General features: G+C 37.7%; 1 protein-coding gene across 2 annotated transcripts in view; it reads right to left on the bottom strand.

The window, feature by feature from the left end:
* Positions 1-26,016, bottom strand: part of atp6v0a1b (ATPase H+ transporting V0 subunit a1b) — a 35,295-nt gene extending 9,279 nt beyond the window's left edge. Inside the window, exons 1-21 of one of the 2 annotated variants that reach the window (XM_056249827.1) lie at positions 25,921-26,016; positions 24,374-24,549; positions 24,183-24,261; positions 22,641-22,738; positions 22,428-22,556; positions 22,159-22,241; positions 20,412-20,538; positions 20,207-20,289; positions 20,036-20,129; positions 19,699-19,911; positions 18,857-19,007; positions 18,518-18,657; positions 17,668-17,828; positions 17,431-17,521; positions 16,814-16,932; positions 14,947-15,163; positions 14,729-14,836; positions 11,348-11,542; positions 6,287-6,304; positions 1,429-1,546; positions 1,177-1,348 (exon numbers count right to left, since the gene is read on the bottom strand). In XM_056249827.1, coding sequence (XP_056105802.1) covers positions 1,177-1,348; positions 1,429-1,546; positions 6,287-6,304; positions 11,348-11,542; positions 14,729-14,836; positions 14,947-15,163; positions 16,814-16,932; positions 17,431-17,521; positions 17,668-17,828; positions 18,518-18,657; positions 18,857-19,007; positions 19,699-19,911; positions 20,036-20,129; positions 20,207-20,289; positions 20,412-20,538; positions 22,159-22,241; positions 22,428-22,556; positions 22,641-22,738; positions 24,183-24,261; positions 24,374-24,490 — 2,513 coding nt within the window. In that variant the 5' untranslated portion in view covers positions 24,491-24,549; positions 25,921-26,016. The remainder of the gene's footprint in view (positions 1-1,176; positions 1,349-1,428; positions 1,547-6,286; positions 6,305-11,347; positions 11,543-14,728; positions 14,837-14,946; positions 15,164-16,813; positions 16,933-17,430; positions 17,522-17,667; positions 17,829-18,517; positions 18,658-18,856; positions 19,008-19,698; positions 19,912-20,035; positions 20,130-20,206; positions 20,290-20,411; positions 20,539-22,158; positions 22,242-22,427; positions 22,557-22,640; positions 22,739-24,182; positions 24,262-24,373; positions 24,550-25,920) is intronic. The other variant, XM_056249828.1, reaches the window with a different exon arrangement.

Below are 26,016 nucleotides of genomic sequence, written 5' to 3'. Positions count from 1 at the left end.
TGTCCCGATATGGCGCTGACATATTGGAATTTGAGTTTGCGCAGTAGCGTTTTCGGGACCAGTCATGCGCAGTAGTGAGCAGGAAGTAAAGCCGCGAAATCAAGGCCCCGCCCTCACTCTCGCTGAATCAATCGCAAGCACACACGCTGCACTTTTCTTAAGTCTGCTCCGTTCCTCTCCAATGATGTCTGCTGCAGTACCTCGTTAAAATAAGGTAAATACAACTACTAACCACATAGTCAACATTATGAAAAAAAGTCCGTTAGTACTTCAGTGACTACTTCACACAGAGAAGCTGTCAATCACAGCTGTCAATCATGATGTCACAGCACCGTTTTTATAGCATCAAATAACTAACTAAAAACAAACTTATTTTAAAAACAAACACTTGAAATTACATCAACGTGATAGAAACTACAGTAAATGACAGAAAATATCTTTAGAAAAAAGATATGTGAAGTGTGATTTAATTGTTTAGTTGGTCTCGCGGGGTTTATGACCTATACTAGGACGCAGATGGGGGGCGATCGAGACGTTTTGGCTTCACTTTTGAGGGCTTGTGCGGCACGCTCGGTGGTAACATTTTTCCTTGTAATTATGTATGGTTTGCAAAAATGGGAACTGCTGCTTCTGTGTAGATGAGAGAGGCAAAGTGTATGTGCGTTGTGCACATGCTACATTATGGCCAAGCATGCGCCCTTAAAATATCATCTGAATAACGCGCCACTGACCAGGAACAACCTAGTCTAAAAGTCAGTGGCGCGTTATTCAGATGATATTTTAAGGGCGCATGCTTGGCTTTGGAATTGTTTTCTGAAACTGCCAAATAGCACCAGGGAACGTTTGCGCCGGAACACGCCTCCTCTATTCGCTGAACCGCTCCCGGGAGCGCAAGTTCATTCCCTAATTTACCGACGTGCGTCTGTGGAGGGAAAAGTCCGCTGTGCGTCGGGTGCAAAATAGGAATGATACATGCGTCGGTGTATGTGTGTACAAGTCAATTGCGCTGTGTGCAAGATAGGGCCCCTAGAGTTTCATGACTGAACAAGACATATAGCTCAGGTGGTATTTTAGAGTGAAGTCTTCATACAATCAACAAAAATGTTAAATATCAATTGTTTGTGTGTGGTCACACTGCCCAAATCACTGCCCTGTGTGTTGGTTTGTGTATCTCACCAATGCAAGCGCAGAGCATGCAGGAATGCAGACAGTCCCTCCATGATGAGTAAGATGCACACTGTTAGTGTAGCAAAGGCAGAGAAAATGATCGACAAGCCAAAGAATCCGCCACCACTCCGAGAGGACAGGCCAAGGCGCATCACCATTCCCCAAAGAACCTCAGATAACTCTGATATACAGAAAAAGAGAAAGTTATATTTCAACAAGCCAGTGGATATGCTGTGGATATTTGTGTGTGTGTGCACTTACGAGCATGAGCCAAACTAAGGGCCCAGAGCCGCAGGTACGAGGCCGTGTTGGAGATGCAGCCCAAGCAGTACTCTATAGTGTGAATGGCCTGATGAACAGCCATATCTCCAAAGTTAAACTGCAGACAAAAAGAGAAAACCAGAATTGGGTCAATAATGATCTATGAATGTAGGAGCCAAAAAACACAAAAAATAAAATTTGTACTTTGTGCTTTCGTTTACCATGCTCTATGTACATGCAATGTTTATCCTATTAAGCCATCATGTCCCTTCAGGCTACTTCTACATTAATCCGGATACATTTGAAACCTGTTTCGTTTCAAAATGCTCTCTGTCCGTACTAGTGTTTATCAAGCAATTTTCAAAAGTTTCTCGTCCACACTGAAACATCGGAAGATGCTTAACTTAACCAGCGCCCCATTTTTTGAGAATTTTCTGAAAATGACATACCCAAATACAAATGTCTGTAGCTCTTAAACCCTATGGTCCACATTCATAACTCTGATCTTTTTTTAAACTAGACACTTGAAACTTTGTTACCCAAGAGTCATTATTACTCAAAGTAGCATAGGAACAGAGTAAAACAAGGTAAAATTTACATGAATGTGACTCACGATTTCTTTTAATTAACTTCACTTAGGGAAAAAATGATCAGACTTTTATGTTAAGGGCCTGAAAACACCATAAAGATAAAATTGAATGTCTGACCATGTTTAGATTCAAATTTGAGGATGATACTCCCAAAAATGTAGTTTCTGTAAGCTTTTATTCAAGAAAAGTATAGGCGTCCTTTCCAAAATGCAATTTGGAGACTCCAAATGGACACCTGGCACCCAAACACTTTACATAGGGAGTAAACACTATAGGTCTGCAACAACAATTCAGAACTGTTATGCCCTTCAAACCACACAAGAAAAAAACGATTTCAGCACAACATTTGAACATTTTACCAAAATTATCTTTATTTTGAACAATTCTAATAGCAAAAACAGTGATTTCTCACTACATGTATAGACATTGCAGAAGTGTTCATTTTCCAACTAATGTATAAAATATATAAAAAGAAAAACATAAATGTTTTAGAACATTTGTAATTACAAACGTGGTTTTTACCCAAATAAATTGCAATAAACTGATACTTATAATGAATATCCTATTACTTCCTGTTGCTCTTCGTCATTTTCTGCAAAAAAACCTTCAAATCTCTTCTGTAGTCGACGATCCATGATACAGATGCTCAGATATAAGCTTTAGAGTAAATCCGTGCATTTATGCAAGCTCCATGTGTCAAAACATCGCGTTTATGTGTCTGTTTACATTCTGGTCGGCTGACTATGTGTGTGCGTGCTGCGCGCGTGGCGAAAGCGCACATGTGAATGAAAACTTTGCGCAGTTGAATTTGACGAATGTGCTTGCATGAACTGTCTATCACTGCAATCGATTTTAGTTGGCTAATACTCCCATCAATCAAAACGTAGCTCAAAGGACATTGGATAGCATTATCCAGGCTTTTATCCAGTCGAAAGCCCAGCTGCGCGATGGACAGCGCGCTCAGCCTGTCAGGGACTCTCTTACTGTTTTGGTCTGTAACAGAGCCTGTGATTGAACGAGAGAGAAGTAGGATGTATCATTCGATCCGGAAGAGTCTAAACTGCGGGGGTGAGATGGCTTTTGAGTGTTGGAATATGGATTAGAATCGATATTTCTTTGAAAATGAACATGATGCGAACTCTATCTCGAAAACGCTCATGAAAACAAAGGAGGATATTTCATTTTTTTCCCCTATTTTTCGTTGTTTTGGATTAAAAAGTGGGATGCATTTTGAAGAGTGGACCCTTACATTGAAATGTATGCTGTTGTTTCTTGGATTCTTCCGAACTGATCTGAACCATACGAGATGAAAGATGAGTATAGCGGTTCATTTTGCTCATTTTCAAATGAGCAGTCCTTTTGCATTTTATTTAACCCTTTCCTCTCTGGTGTATTGATTGCAAAAACAAGTCTAGAACATGGTTCTTGAGTGTTTTAGCTTTCAAATGATGCATAGTTTATGATAGTCAGATGAATATTTGTTATAAAACAAAGCTTAAAAAAGGTAATAAAAGTATAGCCACGCCCTCGACGGCCCGCTCGCGGGCCGATGCGGGTTAAGAAGTTAAAATAACATCTTACTGTGAATGCGTAAAATGTAAAAAAGCTCACTGAGATGATACCAAGACATAATAATAAATAATATAAAATTATCATGCTATTCTTCTGGCAGTATCCCTTTATTAGCAAAATATCTCACCACTTACTGGTGCATTCAGGTCCTTCTCAATAGCCTTTCGCCACTCATTATATGGTCTAAAACTTAATTGCCCTTATGTTTCGCCGCAGGACAGCAATTGCGAGTACATTTTCTGTTATCTTTGCAGGAATATAATATGAAGATTTTACAAAGTAACGTATCTTTAGCAAACTGTGAAAGTGAATAGCACATACAGGTACATACCAGTATAAACACTGATATATACCTGTACATTATGCGTCACATAACTAAACATGTGTCATTGTTTTCTTATACCACTGTTTTCATAGTTCACACTACAACATTTCTCACATTTATCCACTTGAGAGAGCATTTTCAAAAAGGACAAAAATGTCCTGTCTCAGTGTGGATAGAAGGCCGAAATGTAGAGAAAAAATGCTTTTTCAAATGTATCTGGATTAGTGTAGATTAGTAGGATTAAACCACTCAATTAATATAGACTTCTTTTACAATCTCTTTATGAACTTTTTGAAGCATCCAAGTTTTGCTTGCATGGACTTTCAATGGAGGGTCAGAAATCTCCCAGGCTGAAGATGAACGAAAGTCTTATGGGCTTGGAACGACGACACGAGGGTAAAGGATAACAGAACTTTCCTTTTTGGCTGAACTATTCCTTTAAACTGTCCATTTATGATTAATAAACCTGAAATACCTACAGGTGACTCGTTATTGGATCCGACTGCCAAGTTTATATAAAAATGTAATTGAAAATACATAAATAGTTTTCTTTTAACAGTCCTCCCTACATTAACAATATGTAGAAAACAACTTTTTGAAATCTTTATAGTTGTATAATGCCTACTTACAATAAGCAGCATGCAGTGCATACTATGCAGAATTCAGAGAGTAGTAAGCTAGTGTTCTTTTCAGAACTTTTCAGGTCTTTGTTTTTGCATTTAGAAAAAGCGACTTACACTGCACTGATAGTACAGTATACTATATTTTATCAGTTCATACATTCCCTGGGAACCAGACTCATTACGTTGCTAGTGCCACGCTATACTGTTTGAGCTACAGGAACGTAGTGAAATTTTTTTACGTGCTATATTTGTTATTCAAATACTGATTATCCACCCACTTCCATTTGCACACAGCTGAACATATTTTGTGTGTTTTTCTGTGCATATATTATTTTAATATTCTGCTCTTGTACTTCTGCAAGTACTGGAAGCTTCTTAACTGAAGTAAATGTTTTTGCGAATGTGAGCATACTTGGGCAGTGAAGTGTTATCAGATTCTAAAATGATAAATGAGCATTAGAAGGAACACTGGCTCCGTAATTCATCTTCACTTTCCATCATAATATTTTCATATTGTTTAAGCTGCATTGAGTCATTAGTGTTGAGAACAATAGAGCTGCGATGATTGTGATGTCAGTGATCTGTTTCCTGTCTTTTTTCTTCCACATTCTGTCTAAAGATCACAGATCCTCTTTTGTCAAGTTATGAGGGGTGTATATACACAAACACTGTTCTATGAAGAGTCTTTAATGAAGTTTATTTCATAATAAAAGTAGAAGGCTGCAATGGACCTGCATCCCAAGACTGGACAGGATGGATGGAAATTCAGAGTATTATATACATACTATATACTGTACTTATGCATGCTTGAATATGTATGATAAACTGGAATCCGAACATAGCCTTAATGTATAGACAGCACATCAGCTGGAGTCCATCAATATGTCCAGGATGTTCCTGCTCAGGTGGTCAAAGTTTCTGTCCAATAGAAATAGGTCTTACTTGGCAAAGTTAGCAATACAATTGAGGGAACGTTGATGTCAGGTGTGTTTACAGGACTGATCATTCCTACTTGTAAAGTTTGACTTGGCAGGGGCTGGTTTCCCTTTTCCTCTTGACTCTTTTGTCTAGCATGCCGAATGGCCCAAAAGCCATCATGGAAAACCTGACGTAACACTCTCATTGTTCTATAACAGAGGTGTGTTATCAGGATATCAAAGGAACCTGAAGTCCAAGGCTATTGAGTGACTCATAGTTTGTATTAACACGATATCAAGCAGACTACATAATTCTAACAATTGAGTGTAGAAATAACTGTCTCACTAAGAAACAGCAGGTAAGTGTATCCAAGAATGATTTTTCCATTCATCTACCATTTTTTTCTCTTCACTATCGCCACCCACTGATAAGGCATTCGATCACATTCTCTAGATCACAGACGGCGGAAATCATTTTGCTGGTTTTCAATTTTTTTTTAAGAATTTAAATTATGAAACTCTAGAGTAAATTTGATTGAGGTTAGGTTTCATGACATCCACATCCGTTACATAATTTATTCTTTGCGGGAAGCGTAACTTGTAGGGATGTGCGTATTGTAGTACTGCGGGATGCAGACAGACCCTTCTCAGTTTTTAGTCAGAAACAGAAACAATGTTTTCACTTTTGATTTATTATTTATTATAAATTTATTTTATTATTTTATTTTATTATTTATTATAAATTTATTATTTATTATAAATCCTTTTTATGAATAAATTATATATGAGAAAGATTGTATGCAAATGTGACAATACAGAAATGTCTCTTACCGGTTCTTCCTCCGAATGCTTGAAAAGAAGAGAACAGAGTTTTAGATAAACAAATCAGAAAGAATAGTATCAATGTTTCTAATTCAATTACTGTGGAATTAACAGTGATACATTCTAATGCATACCACTGAGAATGATAGGAAAGGCAGATCAAAAGTTACAGATCAGACAAATAAAAACTGCAATCTGTTAGAACACTTAAGCGGGTGTGTGATTTATGTGTATAGCATTCTATACTGCACCTATACTGATAGACTCCTATTATACAATATTCAGATATGTGCATGCAGGATCATGTCCTTGTGTTTGCACTCATTTTTCCATCTCAGTAGATGAGGATCTACGCAATTATCTTACACCATAAACAATCAATGCCATGTGTGGATAATACCCGAGACTCAGTCATAACTCATAATGTTCATCATAATCATAAATTACAGAAAGATTCAATTACGATGGCCATAAATAATTTGTTTCAAAACAGTTTCAAAACTACAGTGCATTCCAAAATTATTGAATCCCCATTTGGCTAACTTACTGTTTCCACTGCGTCTTAGACCACACATCAAGTGATGACACTAACATTTAATAAAATTAAAAAGGCAGCAACTATTTGCACTAAGTGCAAATAATGGTAGTTGCTATTTACACTAAGTGTACATAGCAACAAAAAGTATTTTCTTAGCACTAAAAGCAAATAGAAGGCTATTTCAGATTTTAGAAATGCTGTTTTAGAATAAGTGGAAATAGCGATAGATGGAAATAGTAGTTAGATCCAATTTATACAGTGTATTGTGTATTATAATCTCAGTGTATTGTAATATTATAAAACATTATGCAATAATAACAACATATTCAGTGTATATGATAATAAATCCAACAAGTGAGTGAATCGGAAGTGAACTGAACGTTATGCCGCCCGAATATAATATAACCATATTGAATCAGTAAAGGTGTCCTCAGAGGTCCAAAAAAGGGAGTCATGGATTTGAGCATGATAATATGAGCTGTACATGTCATGGTTGATGTGGACACCACATCCAATTTCAATTCTAGGCCAATTAAATACCCGTTCAACCCATATTTCCCACTATCGAATTCCCGTAAGGCATTTTATTTCCACTTTTCGAAATATATTTCCATTTTTCTAATATTTTCTTTTTTTGTATGTAAAATAAACACCTCTCCAAGCTGATATGCGATGGGAAAAGGGAGAAGAATGAGTTCAGAAAAATAAAAAAATATTTTAATTTTTTGTAATTTTGTCTTGCTCAATCAGACAACGGTGGGAAAAGTTAGTGTAAATAGCCTCTGCTAACAAGATGGACTATTCATAAAAAAAAAACACTCCATAGAAATGTATATGAATGTGTTCAAAATAACAAGTTATCGCCCTTTATCTTGCCCACAAATAAAATCTAGTAGGCTAAGGGTTTGTTTACACAACAACGATGTACTAAAAACAGAAACGTGTTTTCTTTGCGTTTTTAGCAATCAGATGGCAACGTGTCAAAACGATCCACATTCACGCGGATCCGCGAAAACGACTAAAAACGCTGTATTATGCATGTCAGGCCAGTAGTTGGCGATGTCACTTTGTAAAGAAACACTACGCACCTCTAGACTGAACACGTAATACTCATGCGCAGTGCATGACGTCACAGCTTTCACAAATTCACGTTTTTGTAGCTTGCACAGAGACGATAACTGTATAGTTTTTATTTTTTTAATTCACTCTGAAACCAGATTTCACAACTTTGCGTTTTCAGACCCCCAAAACGTAAATGAATGGCAAAACGCAAAATAAGTTTTTTTTTTTTTTTTTGTTGAAAGCGGTGTCATGTAAACGGCCCCTTAATCTCAAAGAAAACATCCCCAAAATCTTGCACTCAAATTAACTTTTGCCATTTCGTTTATTTTCATTAAGCATTATAATATATATATATATATATAGATTTTGAAATATTAGAAGTATAATTAATTATGATTTAGGACTAGGTGAAACAATCCCCTGTTTAAGACCTGAGGTATAAGTGGTGACGATGCATCCATGGGAATGGTTTCCTCTCTGAGATATGAGTGGTGACGATGCATCCATCGGAGTGGTTTCCTCTCTGTAGTGGTGACAGGTTTTAGTGGTAACAACGCATCCATCAGAATGATTTCCTCACTGTGGTAATGGTTTAGTGGGATAAGAATGGGTGTTTAAGCTTCATTGGGGTCATCAGGTGGGCACCCCCCTTCTCTGGTGTTTCAATGATAGGCCCACGACACCTCCAGAGGGCTCATCGGCAGCACCTGGCGTCTCAGGTGTGCCCCCCTCTGCTTTCAACCCTTACATGCCGCAGGTGGTATTAGGGGCCCAGTTGGAGTCTCCCCTTTTTACCCATATCCATCGGCTTGCTTCTTCTGCTGCACCTGAGAGGGCTTTGATGGTTTGGCGTAGGGTTTGGCCTCGCACTCCCAGTTCCTTAAGCAGCCTGATGGTTGACTTGCCCACAAAGCCTCTGCAGCCGACTTCCACTGGGAAAACCTTGGATTTCCATCCGCGTTGCTCAGCATCAGCTGCCAATTCGGTGTACTTAAGTCTCTTGCGCTCAAATGCCTCCTCTACAGCATCCTCCCAGGGAACGGTAAGGTCTATTATGTACACGAAGTGGAGTGATGGGGACCAGAGCACGAGGTCTGGTCTTAGGTTCGTTGTGGCAATCTCAGATGGGAAGTAAAGCCTTTGGTTCAAATCTGCCACCAATTTCCAGTCTCGAGCCTTTCCGAGCTGGCTGCTAACCATAGTTGTATAGCCTTTGGCTGTCTTTACCCCTTCTCGAATGAACTCCCTTGCATATGAAGGATGGAATGATGGAGGAGGCAGGGCATTGTTCTTTAGTCGTCTGCACTCCAAGGTAGCTGCTAGGCACTTCAGGACATGGTTGTGCCGCCAGGTATAGCGGCCTTGTGACAAGCTTGTCTTGCATCCAACCAGAATGTGTTTGAGGTTTGCGGGGGATGGACAGAGGGGGCACGTTGGGTCTTCTCCGTACCACTGGTTGAGGTTTGAGGGGGAAGGCAGGACGCGTACGTTGCACGTAAGATGAAGCTGATGTGAAATGCTTCCATGCTCATCAGCTCCCTCCAAGAGAACTTTCTCCTCTCAACTCCCTCCCATCTCATCCACTGCCCTTGCTTGGCTTGTGAAACAGCCTTTGCACACCTCGTTGCCTGCTCGTGCCGTCGCACCTCCTCGACAACCAGCCGTCGCCGCTGAGCTGGAGCTGCTCTATGCCACGATGGTCTGCTCTCTCCAGATCCGAGGCCGCCTCTCCCTTGTTGCACATTGTCTCTGTGCCTGTGGTCTGACTTCGCCTGGTGAGTGGCTTCAGCTGGGCTCCATTTCCTTCCGGTCACCAGGGTAGGAGCTGTTTGGGAAACGCATGGATCACGGGACTCTGTTAGTGTCATTTCCAGCCTTACTTTAGAGCACTTGAACTCCTCAACCATGCTGGAAACAGGAATCTCCAAGATGCCTCTTCCATACAGTCCTATGTTAGTAAAGCATCTGGGCAGTCCCAGCCACTTTTTGGCAAATGAGCTGATCACTCTCTCCAGCTTTTCTACCTTTGAGATTGAGACATCATAGATGGTAAGAGGCCACATCATCCTAGGTAGTAGCCCAAATTGAAGGCACCACAGCTTTAGCCTGCCAGGGAGCATGGTCTTGTCGATACTCTCAAGGCCGTGCATTGTATCTTGCCTAAGCTGGTCTACTTGCTCTGTGTCCTTAAGGGTGGCGTGGTACCAACGTCCAAGACTCTTGACTGGCTTCTCTGCCACTGTTGGTATAGGGTCCTTGCCCACATAGAACCGCTGTTCCGACAGCTTTCCCTTGACGACTGAAATGCTCCTGGACTTGCCTGGCTTTATTTCCATCCGAGCCCACTGTATGTTCTCCTGTAGCTTGTTCAGCAGGCGCCTAGCACAAGCCTTGGTTGTGGTAAGGATGGTCATATCGTCCATATAGGCTCTGATGGGAGGGAGACGAAGACCAGATTTGAGCTTCTGACCTCCTACTACCCACCGAGATGCGCGAATGATGACCTCCATAGCCATCGTGAATGCTAAAGGTGAGATGGTGCATCCTGCCATTATTCCGATTTCTAAACGTTGCCATGCTGTGGTATACTCATTAGTAGTTAGGCATAGCTGCAGGTCTTGAAAATAGGATATAAGTAGTTATAGTTATATAAGTATAAGGATTTGTTTGTATTGTGACATTATTTTCATAACAATTAAGCACATTTATTATTTCAACTGTAATGCATTTGGTTTTATTTTTTGGAGTTTGTTATAATTCCCATTATTCTCAAAAATGATTATCATTAGATTCGCATTCCAGCAAAAAATTATTAAATACAATATATTTTTTTTTTGAATCAGCATTAATGAAAGGTCTTACAACATTTGCTACCATGGTCAGTTATACTGGTCTTAAAAGCAGGCTTCATTGTCTTTATGCATATCATTTCATATATATATATATGACCTGGAAATGTTTGTGACAGGTTTTATTCACAGTATCTAAAACATCATGGCACCAAGAAAGCAGCTTTTCGTTCAATTCAAGTGTATTTTCATTATTTGTTGTTTTTAATCTGCTCAGCACATGATAGAACACACGGTCAAAAGTTAAGACAGGGGATGAAAATATTTAGCACATTCCAGTGGTGGGTATGTCAGGCTAACAGAGTCTCTGTGAGGAGTTACTCCTCTGTTTACATTTCTCAAATCACTGTGGGATAACAAATTGCTTAACCATCTTTCATTTATTAAGTAGTACGTTTTAAATGGTAGTTTATAAACTATAGCTACTTTTCCATTAATCTTGATCTCACTGCACTCCACCAACAACATCTCAAAAGTAAACGTCACTCTAGTAAAGTTTTTCTGTGTGACACCAAAACGTCTCTCAGCTCACATCTAGGTTGTGATTAGATTGTTTTTTATGTATATGCAATAAGGAATAAACACAATGTAGAGCTGGCTGACATCACAGACTCCACCCACCTCATCTCCTTCCTCTGAGTGCTGTGAGAGCTGGTCGTGGTCAATGATCTCCGCCTCGTCCTCCGTAGGCCCGTTTCCGACCCGGACGCCACCGAATTTCTGCGTGCCCTGTTGGGTGAGTCCGGTGGGTGAGCTGGTGTCTGTCTGCTCTAAAGTTTCTAGATTCTCTGCAGGTCTTGCCTCCCTCATCTGGGACTAAATACAAACAAGGTCTGTGTGGCTATCAGCATGCCATGGGCCGCCTGAGTGTTTGCTGTGTCTGGTACGGCTGCTTGGGGCACCTACCAAACACGATGGAGCTATACCTGTCAATCACACAGCTGCCGGCCCTCACAAAAGCAGGTTAGCCTAAGGTTCAGCTATTTGTTCTTTTAATTCAAATTAACATGCATTTTAGTGTCTGGAAACATTGCATACAGTTCACTCTTAAAGGGATAGTTCACCCAAAATGTTTTATTCTGTCATCATTTACTCACCTTCAAGCTGTTTCAAACCTGTATGAGTTTCTGTCTTCTGCTGAACACAAAAGAAGATATTTTGAAGAATGTCGGTAACCAAACAGTTGATGGGCCCCATTGGCTTACATAGTATGAAAAACCCCCCAAAAACTATGGAAATCAATGGGGCCCATCAACTGTTTGGTTACCGACATTCTTCAAAATATCTTCTTTTGTGTTCAGAAGAAGAAAGAAATTAATTCAGGTTTCGATTCACTTTGAGGGTGAGAAAATCATAACAGTATTTTCAGTTTTGGGTGAACCTTTAAGCATATTCTTTTAAAAAATATAGTGCATGCATAATTATTAGGCAAGTCGATGTTCTGATCATGTTTTTTTTTTTCAAGCACATTTTACTAATTCCAAACAACATCAATCTTAATAACTACTGTTAATTTAGTATATAATCATTTATAAGTGATATATATAATTGTAAACAAGGGCTGGAATTGAAGAAAAAACTAAAAACACGTATTTTCAGTTGGTTATTTAGCAGGTTTTCTTTTATGGGTAAAATGGGCCAACAGAAAAGATTTAACTCAGACTGAAAAGCCCAAAATAGAATAGAATAAAATAGAACATCATAAATTATATCAAAAGTTGACTGGTAAAACAAGAAATCTGCCCTTTTGGCTGCCACATTTGAAATCTCTGGGGTATTTTTTGTACTTTTAGGGTGGATTTACAATATTTGGATGGAATGCAATATAGCAATCCTGCTGAATTCTATAGATTTCACCCCATTAGAACCTATAAATTTAAGCCTTGTTACGCTTTACTAAAAAACTGTAGAATGTCCCTGTGCATTATGGTAAAGAGTTAAATATCTTTGTTGTTCATGGCGTTCTTCCACATTAATCCTACAAATATATCTATTTTACTAAAATAATAATATTATCATCAATAATCAGTATTCTCAGCGCTAAAACGGTCCTTTGAATGGAAATGATCTGTGACCTGTTATCTTTTTCTTAGCTATCCTAAACAATCTTCCACCTGCTGTAAATTCTTCAAGCATGGTAGGTGCCCCATTGGGCCAAACCAGAGTTGACTCTTCCTTCACAATCTCATGTGATCCTATCTACAGATGAAAAAAACAAAAAAACATGCACAATTCTACTCTATCAAACAGACATACACTGCTTTTCAAAAGTTTGGGATCGTACGACTTTTTAAATGTTTTTAATGTTCTCTTATGCTCACCAAGGCTGCATTCATTTGATTAATGATACAAAAAAACAGGAATATTGTGAAATATTATTACAATTTTAAATAACTGTTTTCTATTTAAATATATTATAAAATGTAATTTATTCCTGTGATCAAAGCTGAATTTTCCGCAGCATCATTACTCCAGTCTTCAGAGTCACATGATCCTTCAGAAATAATTATAATATGCTGATTTGCTGCTCAAGAAATATTTATTATTATTATCAATTTTGAAAACAGTTGTGTACAATCCCCCCCCAGGATTCTTAGATTAATAGAAAGTAAAAATAAAATGGCATTTTTATGAAATAGAAATATTTTGTAACATACACTACCGTTCAAAAGTTTGGGGTCAGTACAAATTTATGAATTTTTTTGGAAATAAATTAATCTTTATTCAGCATTAAAAGTAATCAAAAGCGACAGTAAAGACATTTATAATGTTACAAAATATTATATTTCAAATAAATGCTGTTCTTTTGAAACTTTCTATTCATCAAATAATCCTGAAAAAAAATTGCACACAACTGTTTTCAACAATCAGAATCAAAATGAAGAAAATCAGAATGATTTCTGAAGGAAATGACACTGAAGACTGGAGTAATGATGCTGAAATTTCAGCTTTGCATCCCTGGAATAAATTAGACTTTAAAATATTTTCAAATAGAAAATATACAGTAGATAATATGTCACTATATTTTCTATCAAATAAATGCAGCCTTGGTGAGCAGAAGAGACTTCTTTTAAAAACATTCAAAAATCTTACCAATCCTGAACTTTTGAACGGCAGTGAATGTACACACAAACATTCATGTATGAAGAAATTCAGGAAAGATGTTGTACTTGGCTTTGTCCCATGGCATGCTGTTAAAAACATCTGAGGAAACACAATGCTCACAGTCTATAAAACTCCAAACCCCAGTACCAGAGGACAGTTTGTTCATATATTTGTCATAGACAATAAAATAACACAAGCATTCCTTTCAACATTCCACTTCACCCTCTACATTGCAAGTAAATCACTTGCATATTGGAGTACATTTTGAGCTAGGCAAATAAATAATAAATTCTTAGATAGAATAAGCGTAGTACAGATATATTTTCATGTGCCTACGGTTGAACGTTTATAGTCTTTACAGGCAGTTTAGAGTCTTGATATCAGTGGATATGCTCTGTATTTGACACTTTTTTTAAAGTGTCTTTGTTACAGTGTAAATATACATTTAAGTACTGTGTAATATTAATTAAATACATGTACTTACTATAGGAATAGGATTGGTTTAGGGTTGGTTGAATTTATAGTTATTTGTAACTACATGTAACATAGGACACTGTAAAATAAAGTTACCAAATTAGTAGTAGTATTTTATTTGTAATATTGTTAGTTTTTATAGAAACACATATTGACAAATTACATGTTAATCATCACTCCCAGCTTATAATTTCTACCATAAAAAATAAATAAATTTAAATAATATTGCATCTTTGTGCCATTTTATGAAGAGAAACATATTTCAAGTCATTTATACATAAATCATTCATCATTCGTGAGTATTTATATAAAGTCTGGCAAGTACAAATGTAATAGCCAATGGCGATTCTAATGGCAAGGTTTGCACATCATGTCCTCTGATTTAATGACATAACATAAAAGAGAAAAAGGAAATAAACATACCAGGTGCTTCCTCCACAGGTACTGACGGCGCAGGACCAAAGTCTTCACCACCAGCATGCATGGCACACACGCCAAAGCTATCACCACCAACAGAGACTGAATCCCCACCTATGCACACAGAGAAAGAGATCCCCCAATCATTCAACCAGAACTCTATCCTGTTCTAACCACAATTCTATTTATCTACAACCATTGTTTTGTGTAAATGTGGGCGTTACCTGCCCACTATACAGAGGTTTGTTGGTGGGGTCATTGTAGTTGAATAGAAACATATTGATGAAGGCTATCAGTAGACTGGGAGCGTCTTTAGAGATCGCTGCATCGTAAGCAATCCACTTGTAGAAGATGAGCAGAACCAGATAACCAAACAGACTGCTCATGAACACAATCTCAGGGATGAAACCCAGGAAAATGTTCAGAGGTTTCTTAAAGTACCTGTGAGACACATGGGGGAAGAAAGATGCAGTTAGAGCAGTAGATAAAACTCTAGGGGCCCTATTTTAACGCTTTAGCGTGTCCGAATCCACCTTTGCTAGTTTAACGACGGGAAAAATGGTTGGCGCCCGGCGCATGATCTAAGAGGGTTGTCCCTATTCTCGTAATGAGTAATGGGTGTGTTTTGGGCCTAACGTGCAAAAAAACAATCAAGGCCCTATTTTAACGATCTGAAACGCAAGTATCGAGCGTGAAGCGCAAGTAACTTTGTGGGCGGGTCTTGGTCTGAAATAGCTTCATTATTCATAGGTGTGGTTTGGGCGTAACGTGAAATAAACCAATCAGAGCGTCATCCAACATACCCTTTAAGAGCAGGTGCGCATGTTGCATGGCGGATTGTTATTATTACGGCGGATTTACCAGGCGCGCGCCAGGAGCGGTTCACAGCCGAGGAGACCGACGTTCTTGTCAGGGCAGTGAAAGACAGAGAAGTGACGTTGTATGGGGATGGGAGTTTTTTTTTTTTCTGGTTCTTGACGGACAAACTAATTTGTCAGATGTCCTTATATACATATGTGTCTTGCCACTATTGGGCAAACAGGTCTGATCCGTCATTACTACAATTAGCCTGAAAAATTTGGGTAAATGTGTAAGCTAGATTTAGGCCTACATTTTTTTACATCTTCATGGACACCACAATGATTTCCCTCATGTGTTAATATTTTTCCTTGTTATAATGTATGATTTGCAAAAATAAAAACTGCTGCATCTGTGTTGATGAGAGAATCAAAGTGTATACGCGTTGTGCACCCGCTACATTATGGCCAAGCATGCGCGCTTAAAATAGCATTATGAACAACGCGCAACGCTGACTTTAGACTAGGTTTTTTCTGGTCAGTGGCGGAATTGTTTTCTGGAACTGCAAAATAGCACTAGGGAATGTTTGCGCCGAAACACGCCTCCTTTTTGCGCTGACCCGCCCAGGGAGCGCAAGTTCATTTCCTAGTTTACCGACGTGCGTCTGTGGAGGGAAAAGCCCGCTTTGCGCGTGTGCAAAATAGGAATGATACATGCGTCAGTGTACAAAGTCATTTGCGCAGGGTGCAAGATAGGGCCCTCAGAGTCTTATCTCCCATTACCTTTAAACGCCAGTTGCGCTCGTGCCATGGCGGATTGCTATTTACATGGCGGAAAAACTGAATGCTTCTCTTGCGAGGAAACGGATCTGCTCGTGAGCGAGGTTAAAGTGCGCAAGTAGACCATCTATGGGACAAAGTGTACGTGTGTTGTGGACCCGCCTATAGGCGCACATTACCGGTACTAACGCGTTCTTTAAATAATATTGCTCCATTGACTTTAGACCAGGTTTCAGTTGGTCAATGGCGCAGTCTATTTCAGTTGCCTCAAAATAACAACGCACCAACAATGTGCCTGAACACACCTCGTTTTCAGACCAGCAAGCCCATGGGCGCATAAATGGGCGAAAATGCATTTACTATTTAAACAACCTTGCGCAGGACGTGAAAATGATAATTGTGTCGGGCTGAAACTAGCAAAAAACACTTGCGTCGCGCCTGGCGATGCATTGCACCGGATGTATGATAGGGCCCTAGCTGCTCCACACACACATACATTTGGACACACACTTACAGGTGATTGAAGAGAGACAGCGAGACTCCAAACAACATGTGAATTACACCCAGGATTACAGACATCTTCATCTTAAACGAGTTCAGGAACGTCAGCTTATTTGAGGCAATATTCCAGATCTAACAGAGGAACATTAGTAGAACAGCATTATACCAGCATCTCTGTAGTTCACACACGATTTGTTGAAGATAAATGCTTCATTTTACAATCGAATTTTAAAGATAGCTATTAGGGAACTGCATTTTGGACATTTTTAATACTAGAGATAAACTACAGGGTAAAAGTACACAGGAAGAGATGGTCTCGTTTGTGCTGTTTGATTTATTGATCGTTACATGCACATGTAAAAAAAAGTTAAAAAATAATTTTCCAGCTTTTTAAGTTTATATTTTGCAGTCCCTAACAAAATCACCCACTGATTTATTCATTGTTTCCACATTACTTTTCAAATGAACACTCCTGATGAACACTCCTGTATTTCTTCATATCGTGATTCGAATTACTGTATATTTTGCAGAAAAAAATAATATCGCAGTGTCAGATTTTTCCAATATTGTGCAGCCCTAATATCTGTGTGTATATTGTATGCATGTGTTTTTGTGTGATGCAGCACATACCGGGTCAATGCCCAGAGGATACGGGCCACCAAACACGCCAGGAACAGTAGGGTTTAACTGAAGAACTGAGTTACTATCCAGAGTCTCAAATCTACAAACAAACACACACCGTACAAAAACAGAAACAGAAGAATCTCACATTTTGTAATTTTGTCATTAGTTTAATTCTAAATCATTTTGTCAAAGCAAAATGTATTATTTTTAAACTGTTTCACCAATTTAATGCTGTAAACTTACGTCCAGTTTCCCTTAGGGAAAAACATGGGCCGCACACTCCAGCCAGAGCCGAACATGTTGATGGACTTGGAAAAGCAGTCATTATAAATCAACCCGGTGTAGACTGAGAATATCCCCATCAGAAGAACGATATAACGACCTGCAAATATCATGTTAAACATCTACTCTCACACACACACACACACACACACACACACACACACACACACACACACACACACACACACACACACACACACACACACACACACACACACACACACACACACACACACACACACACACACACACACACACGACGTGAGATGAAAGAAAGAGATATATAATATTATATGACTATCTAAGGATAGACCTTTGAATTTATAAAAAAAATAACGGTAACACTTTACAATATGGTTCATTAGTTAACATTAGTTAACTACCTTAGTTAACATGAACTAAGAATGATCAATACTTTTCAGCATTTATTAATATTAGTTCATCAAATCAAAGGTTATATTTATATTACAAAGGTACATATATAATATTAACTAATGAACCTTATTGTAAAGTGTTAGCAAAATAACTTATAACATAATAAATATTCATACAAATTCAGCATCTCTGAATCCTTTTTGATTACACTATGATATATTGTTATATTATATAATTGTATGTTAAATACGTTGAAACCAGAAGTTAGTTCTGGATATATTGAAAGGCTTGTCATTTTAAAATGTGAATGTAAAAATGTAAGTTTTAAATCCTTTAAAAGATCATTATTAACATACACTAACAACTCCATATTTGAGTTTGACTTCAAATTTGATATAATACATCTTTAATGTTAGAATTATTGAGAAGCTGAGACCTCATTGTCACTCTTCTGAGCAAGCAGACGGGTCTCTCTGATGACAAGGTAAAGAGCTGCACATGTCATCAGCACGCCATGACCCATGTCCCCAAACATGACAGCAAACAGGAACGGGAATGTAATGATTGTGTATGGCGCTGCAAGAAACAAAACAGAAACAATCCAATCATACAACTGTTAAAAAAAAAAACTATAATTTATTGCCAGAGAAAAAGTGGACTTCAGATTGCTAAACTAAATGGTAAAGGTATGGTTATTTACAAAATATCATCAAGTTTTTTTGTGTGTAAAATCTAACAATTCCTTTATAAATGTACTTTAATGCATAAGAATTACCTGGGTTGATCTCTCGGTAGGTTCCGATGCCGTAAGCATCCACAATGTTTTGGAACCCTGAGGTGAACTTGTTGGTCTTGTTGAAAGTTGGTGGAGTCTGTTTGGTCTGCATTCGGTTTAAGATGGAGGGAACTGTGGAGCCACTCCGTTCCTACATGAATAAAATTGTGATCAAATTGACAGTATTATAACCGAGGTATTACCTTTTCAATGTACTCTGCCAATAACATCTACTCATTGTTTATTAGCAATATTTCCACATTTAAGTATAATAGTAAACAAGTGATGTAAACTATGAAATAACACAAATGAAAACACAATCAACTTCATGAGTGTCATGATCATGACTTGTTTTAGCATAAGCCTGTAGATTTACAGGTTTTTAATATCATAAGAAAAGTATGTACGCTTTGTGTCCGAGCTTTTGACTAAAAGTGAATATATGCAACGCATATATTCACCAGTTGGACTGGTGACCCAAAGGTTGCTGGTTCGATTCCAGTACCGGCAGGAATATGACTGAGGTGTCCTTGAGCAAGGCACCTAACCCCCAATCGCTCCCCGGGCGCCACTCAAGGCTGCCCGCTGCTCCGGGTGTGTGTATCCACGTTTGCAGTGTGTGTGTTCACTACTCACTACTCTGCTCCTAATGTGTGTGCACTTACTTGGATGGGTTAAATGCAGAGGTCAAATTCCAAGTATGGGTTACCATACTTGGCCAACACGTGTCACTTTCACTTTTTCACTTTCACTTTCATGTTGTTTTCTTGCTTTCATGAATTGAATGACTAAAATAAATCATATATCAGTGGTCAAAATCATCATGAATGAATATTACTCACCGTTCCCCTCCGCAGAGCGAATTGAATGGAATCGAGGTCAGAAACGGGACACCAGACCTCAGCGATCAAACATTTCTGAGTAACATCGATATTACAGAGGTTCAAAGTGTGATAAATGGCCTTCATCTTCCTCACTTTGATGAACCACACACGTATGGTTTTCGCAGCGGCCTGCAAAACCCTCTGCCGGTGGTCTTCTGTTTGATTCAGTACCTATATGATTGAACACAGCAAACACTGTATGATTAGGGCATTTAATGCTATTTTTGCATGAATTTAAAGGTAATCAACAAAATTGAGTTGACTCAAACAGAACCACAGTTGGATTGTGGCATACCATCTGGAGGTCATCAATGCGGGTGTTGACACCCGCTGCCATTTCTTTCCTCTCCTGAGGGGTTTCAGGGCACGGGTACAGAGATGCACGGAACCTGGCGACCAGTTTAAAATGTTTGATTACCATTGGATAAAATGATAAGAATAATTCAGAAAAGACCCTGCTACATACCCTTCACAGATCTTCTTCACTCTGTTCTTCAGCTGGTCTCCTTGGAAGAAGATGATAAACACGGATTTGTGCACCTGGTCACCCTGTGACAAACAAAGACCCGTGACTTGATCAATATTTTATCACACTTGTAAATAAAATGTCAAATGCCGACATCCTAACCGACTCAATCACTAAGTAATTCAGGATAAGAATAGAGACTGACTGTTGTGGGGTCCTCAAGAGGGTCCTCAATCTCTGCCTGACGTAAAAAGACATTTCCACGGCAGACTCTCCACAGCATCCTTTCAAACGTGGGGATTCTCTCACGGTTTATAACCCCAGCCACAAACCTAAAGGGGAAACAAACCTGTATTATCAGCAGAGTACTTAGAGTGCACTTACTAAAGTCAATGCAAATCTGTTATTTACTTTGTTATAGAATTCTCTTCTAATAATACATTACGAAAGACATATTGTGATCTCTTTGAATAGATAACAGCTCTGATAAACAAAAAGGCTTGCCCACAACTGTACAAGAGTACTTACATGAGTAGGTAGCCTATGCACCAATTCCATTTTTTTTCTTATACAGTAATTCCAGTGAAAATAATTTTTTAAAATCCTAAACCCACTATCATAATTTTTTTTTGAAATATGTTCTAAAAAATTAAATCTTAAATTCCAAACAATAAAAGTGAATAATTAATATGAACTGCAGTGACCAAATTTTTAAACAGCAACAGAAAACAGTGAACAGAAAGAAAATTACATCATTATTCACTGATAATCTCTCCCCCAAAATTCTCAAATTCCATTATAAATACTAAAATAAAAAACTTTCTAGAGAACTGGTACTGGTCAAAAAAATAATTAATAATTGAATGATGAATGGAATGATGAAATCCCAGAAAATTGTCACACTAGGGTGGCTGTTGTAAAGTTGTACAAACAAGAATCAAAAATGAGAACAATATTTCTCAACAACACAACTAGGAGCATGCAGGAGTAAAGATAATCATAGAAAACAAACAACCACATTAAACAGATGATAACCAACAAAGTCAGAGTGCAAACTAAGGGCTAGCTATATATTGTATACAGGGAACAAACAAAACAGAAACTAAACGAGACACAGGTGCAAATCATAGGTATCCATAGAAACTAAGGGACATGATCAATAACCTAGGAAACTAGAAACTAGGAGAAACAGGGGGTTCGTCTCAATCAATTCCCAAGCTTAGTGAATCAGTATATCGGGTTCACGAATTTAAGCACTGGTAAGGACAGGAAGGACCCTGGCTCATTCCCTACACATTGGACACTGATGACTCTATTTCCGGCGACATGACATCATCCTCATTGTACAACATCATAACTGGTATTTATGAACAACAGCAAAGCTGATATATTTATGATATTACTTTTTAATGTTATTTAAAGTACATTATGATACATACTTTTCTTGTTACATATACATGCGATATTTTATATACATATACATGTATATTACATATACATTTTAGCCCTAAATGCATTATAAATGTTAGCTAGATTTTGTTCGTTAACTGTCTAGGGGTGTATCTATTCTGAAATATAATTCTATTTTTTATAATTAAAAAATCATCTATCGTGTGTCATTATGTGTAGGGAGTTGGCTGACGTGATTTATGTTTCACGCTTCAGAAATTCCGTTGAGGAAACATAGTGACTATCGATGCTCCCTGGTTTTCACAGTGCATTGTGGGACTTTTTTGTAATCCTGAAGAACTTGGTTAGCTTGTCCAGGTGTGTTTGATTAGGGTTGGAGCTAAACTCTGCAGGACAGTGGCCCTCCAAGGACTGAAATGGCTCATCCCTGCTTAATATTCTAGTATACTTGTATGCATTTTTTTGTTTTGTTATTAAAATATCAGTTGTTGCAATGGTATCAAAATTGGTATCAAGAATTGTGAAATTGCACTGGAACTCACCCCAGTCGCAGTGGGGCACCTCGGCCAGCCTCACTGGGGTCCAGGAGAGATGACGATTCTTCCAAAAGATTAGGATCCTCCATCTAAATAGAGTCCGATAGAATTATATGTTAAGGTCAGAGGTGGTTTAGATGTACATTTCAAAGTGGATTTGAAAGCCCTTTTCTACTGTAGTGGAACAAGTGGTTAACTAACACCTCAAAAGGTCTTTAGTTCTTTTAGTTACTCTCAGTGGATTGCTTTCACATTGCCAGAGAGAACAGCCATACCTCATCAAAGAACTGCTGGGTACGTCTGAGGATATGCTTGAGTTCAGTCAGCTCTAGAAAGTTCTTCTTCAGGGCCTCTTGATTAGTGTTGATCTCCTTCAGCTCATTCTCCAGCTTCTCAAAGGTTGCCTGGCGATCAAAGATATAAATATAAGTTAAAAATAATAATAAGTATACCCAAAGTCTAACATAACCAAGACAGAGTAAAGTTACCTCAAGGTCAATCATGTCTCGTGGGAATGGAACTTCAGGATTCTCACCAGTGTCCATAGTTGGAATGTTGGCTTTCTTAATCTCCTTCTCCACAAACCCTGCAGAACATGACACATGCAGTGATGTATAATAATATTTAATAATTCGTTCTCTTTGATTATTTTTCACAGGGTGAAGGGTGAATTTTTGTGAAGGTTTATGGCTGACCCCTTCCCCACCGCAAAAATTATACTTGTAACAAAGTAGGGTAAAGCAGGGCTAAATGTGTGCCGAGTTAAAAGGCACATTTTATTTTATTTTATTTTATTCTAATCTAATCCACTAGATGGAACAAAAAAACATTGCACCACTTTCCTAAACATCCACGTTGCACTATGTGGACATTTTGGACATGATCTACTATTTAGTGTTTTATTATTTTTTTATTCTAGATTTATGTAGCAAATGATAATCATTAAAATTACCACATACAGTATATTTTGATTTTCAGTTTTGTTTGTAATTAAATCAACAGTTTTTCAATAACTGAAGAATATGTAAAAGTATGGTATTTGGAGTAAAAGTGCCCCTGCTGTTGGGGCGAAATGTACAGTAATTAACATGATAATAAATAACTGGCTGACATTTTCAATTTTTGACATGATATGTTATAATTAGATGGTTAATATAATTTATTAAGTAGGGTGTCCACAATAGAGATAATGATCATATTTATAATGAAACAATCATATTTAAAAATAGAATATTAATCATTTCATATTAATTAATATCATAGATTCATTATTAAAGCAGTGCAAGAACCTTTATGAATATTAGTTTTTTGACATGTTTCTGAATATTTTAAATGAACATTTCATGACAAAAATATTTATTTGAATAAAGTAAATTAAAAAAATATATTTATCAAAATAAACAGAATATGGTAAAAACTTTGCTGAAGTGACTGTTTTAAACAAGTATTATTTTAGATATTAGGCAAAACATATTACTTTAGCTAAAGTATTTGTATCAATACTGGGGTCCTTTTACCAAATTGTAACATAAATGTATGAGATGGCGAGAATGGTATGGAAAGTCCCCCTCACCATTTCATACATTTATATGAGTTTTACACAAAACAAACCACTTTTAAGATTTCTTCCCCTTTAAATTCTCCATCAATGTTCAATAAAAAAATAGAAATATTTTTTTCTGCAGTCATTCAGTATGAGATTAAGTGAAAAGCACAATGTGTGCCTTTTAGCCCCAATGTAAAATAATAAATCAGGTATAATGTAACAGAGTATAACTAAACATTTATAATTTTATATGTTAATTTTTTCTTCCATTTTTTAATATTTTGCTATTTATCTTAAAGTTTCTGTTAGTGATGGTTTAGCGTAGTACACATACACATAAAGGAATATGTGTTCATTCTATCACACCTGACTTTGTCCACCATTTTAATCAGATACTCTCTGCAGCATTCAACATTCTGAGGACTCAGGACCGTTACTGGTCTTGGTGTTTACAGTATGTGTGTCCATGTGTTGATCCACTCACTGAGCTTCCTGTCCATCTCCTCACAACGTCTCACTTCATTCACAAACTTCCTCTGAAACACGTTCACATCAGGGTTGAGCTGAAAGAAAGAGGTTTGCACTCATTATCAACAGATATGAATATGATAGAGGACAAAATATGACAGAGGAGAGAGCAGGAAGAGAGAGAGAAAGCAAACTGTCTCTACTCACATCTCTGAACTGGACCATTCCCAGCTCTCCCAGTTCACTGACACAGCAATAGGCCGCTTCAGACTGGAGGAAGAGCTGGGCCAGAGTCATCTCCTCACTGCGGAACAACTCCCCCATGATGCTGCAGACCACAGGAACTCACACACGGATCAGAAATCAATCCCACTGGATAACACCTGTCAGGAGAACAGAAGGACATTTTATGAATAATACAGACAAACAGAAAGAGATGATAGACACTGTAGATAGATAGATAGATAGATAGATAGATAGATAGATAGATAGATAGATAGATAGATAGATAGATAGATAGATAGATAGATAGATAGATAGACAGTAGTAACATTATAAATGTCTTTATTATCACTTTTGAACCAATTAATGCTGAATAAATGAATTCATTTCTTAATTTTTGATCAAATAACTGCAGCAATGGTGAGCATAAGAGACTTCTTTCAAAAACATTTTTAAAAAATTGTAATTATTCCAAACTTTTGACCAGTCATTGGCAGTTATAATTAATAAATGATATTCATTATTTAAATTCCATTTAATTATAATTATACATTAATAGATTCGAATGCAGGCTTTCACAAAATTAACTGAACATTTGATATTTATTTCTATGATATTCACAAATTGTTTAGCTGACTGAAATAAAACAATGAAAGTAATGACCATTACACTTTCTCGAATGATTCAGAAACCGAGGCTGTATCTCTTCTGATAAGAGAATCTCTGGGCTGGGCACAGCATCTCTCGCATCTCAAAGAGCCGATTGGCTGAAAGCTCAGCATCCTTTCTGAATGGCTGATGAACTCAACACCCCTCGCATCTCTAAGAGGTGATTGGCTAAGAACCTCAACAACGTTCGCATCTCTGCGAGCTGATTGGCTGATGCCTCAACATCTCTCACATCTCTGCCGCACTGTCCTTCAGCTCTGAAGGACGCCATTACCCGCTCCTCTCTCTATTGCTAACAATAATTTTTATCAGAGTTGTATCACATTATATAATATACTAACAGATTCCAGCACTTGTGAAACGTCTAATACATGCATATTCATTTGTAAGATGTTCATTTTTGTTTAATAAGGCTACAGTGAATAATTTTGCCATCATCCCAAAATTGATTATAAATAAACCAGTTAGAGAAATAGCACTCATGTTGTCGCATTTTCAGCAAAATTAAGTAAAACATTAATTCCTAATTGAACAAATGAACGCGATAATGAAACAGTAAGTTAATATTCTCTGGAACGCAGATTTTAGAATTCACTAATAACTAAATGCTGTTAACGGTTTATTCTTTCACGCGAATATAACATAACATTGTAACCATAATCACAATCAGAGCAAATATTAATATATTTCTCAATGCTATGGCAGACAGATCAGATAAACCCTATTCAAGCATCATCTCATTCCAGCGACCACAAATTAAATGGATCCTCCACTCATTTATGTCTTAAATACATATAGTGGAAGTGTTAAAAGTGTGGAGAGAGAAAAAAAATCACAAATATGTAAAAGATAAACGCTCTCACCGTCCTCGATGTTTTCAGAGATCCCTTCACCTCTGCGATGATGATCAGACGTGCTACGTGACGTCACGCCTGCTGGTGCTGTCAGGGTCACGTGAT

This window comes from Rhinichthys klamathensis, unplaced genomic scaffold (genome assembly GCF_029890125.1).
Source record: "Rhinichthys klamathensis goyatoka isolate OS25496 unplaced genomic scaffold, OSU_Roscu_1.1 h1tg000064l_1, whole genome shotgun sequence".
In the NCBI taxonomy this organism is placed as follows: domain Eukaryota; kingdom Metazoa; phylum Chordata; class Actinopteri; order Cypriniformes; family Leuciscidae; genus Rhinichthys; species Rhinichthys klamathensis.
This window is presented reverse-complemented; position numbering and strand designations above follow the sequence as displayed.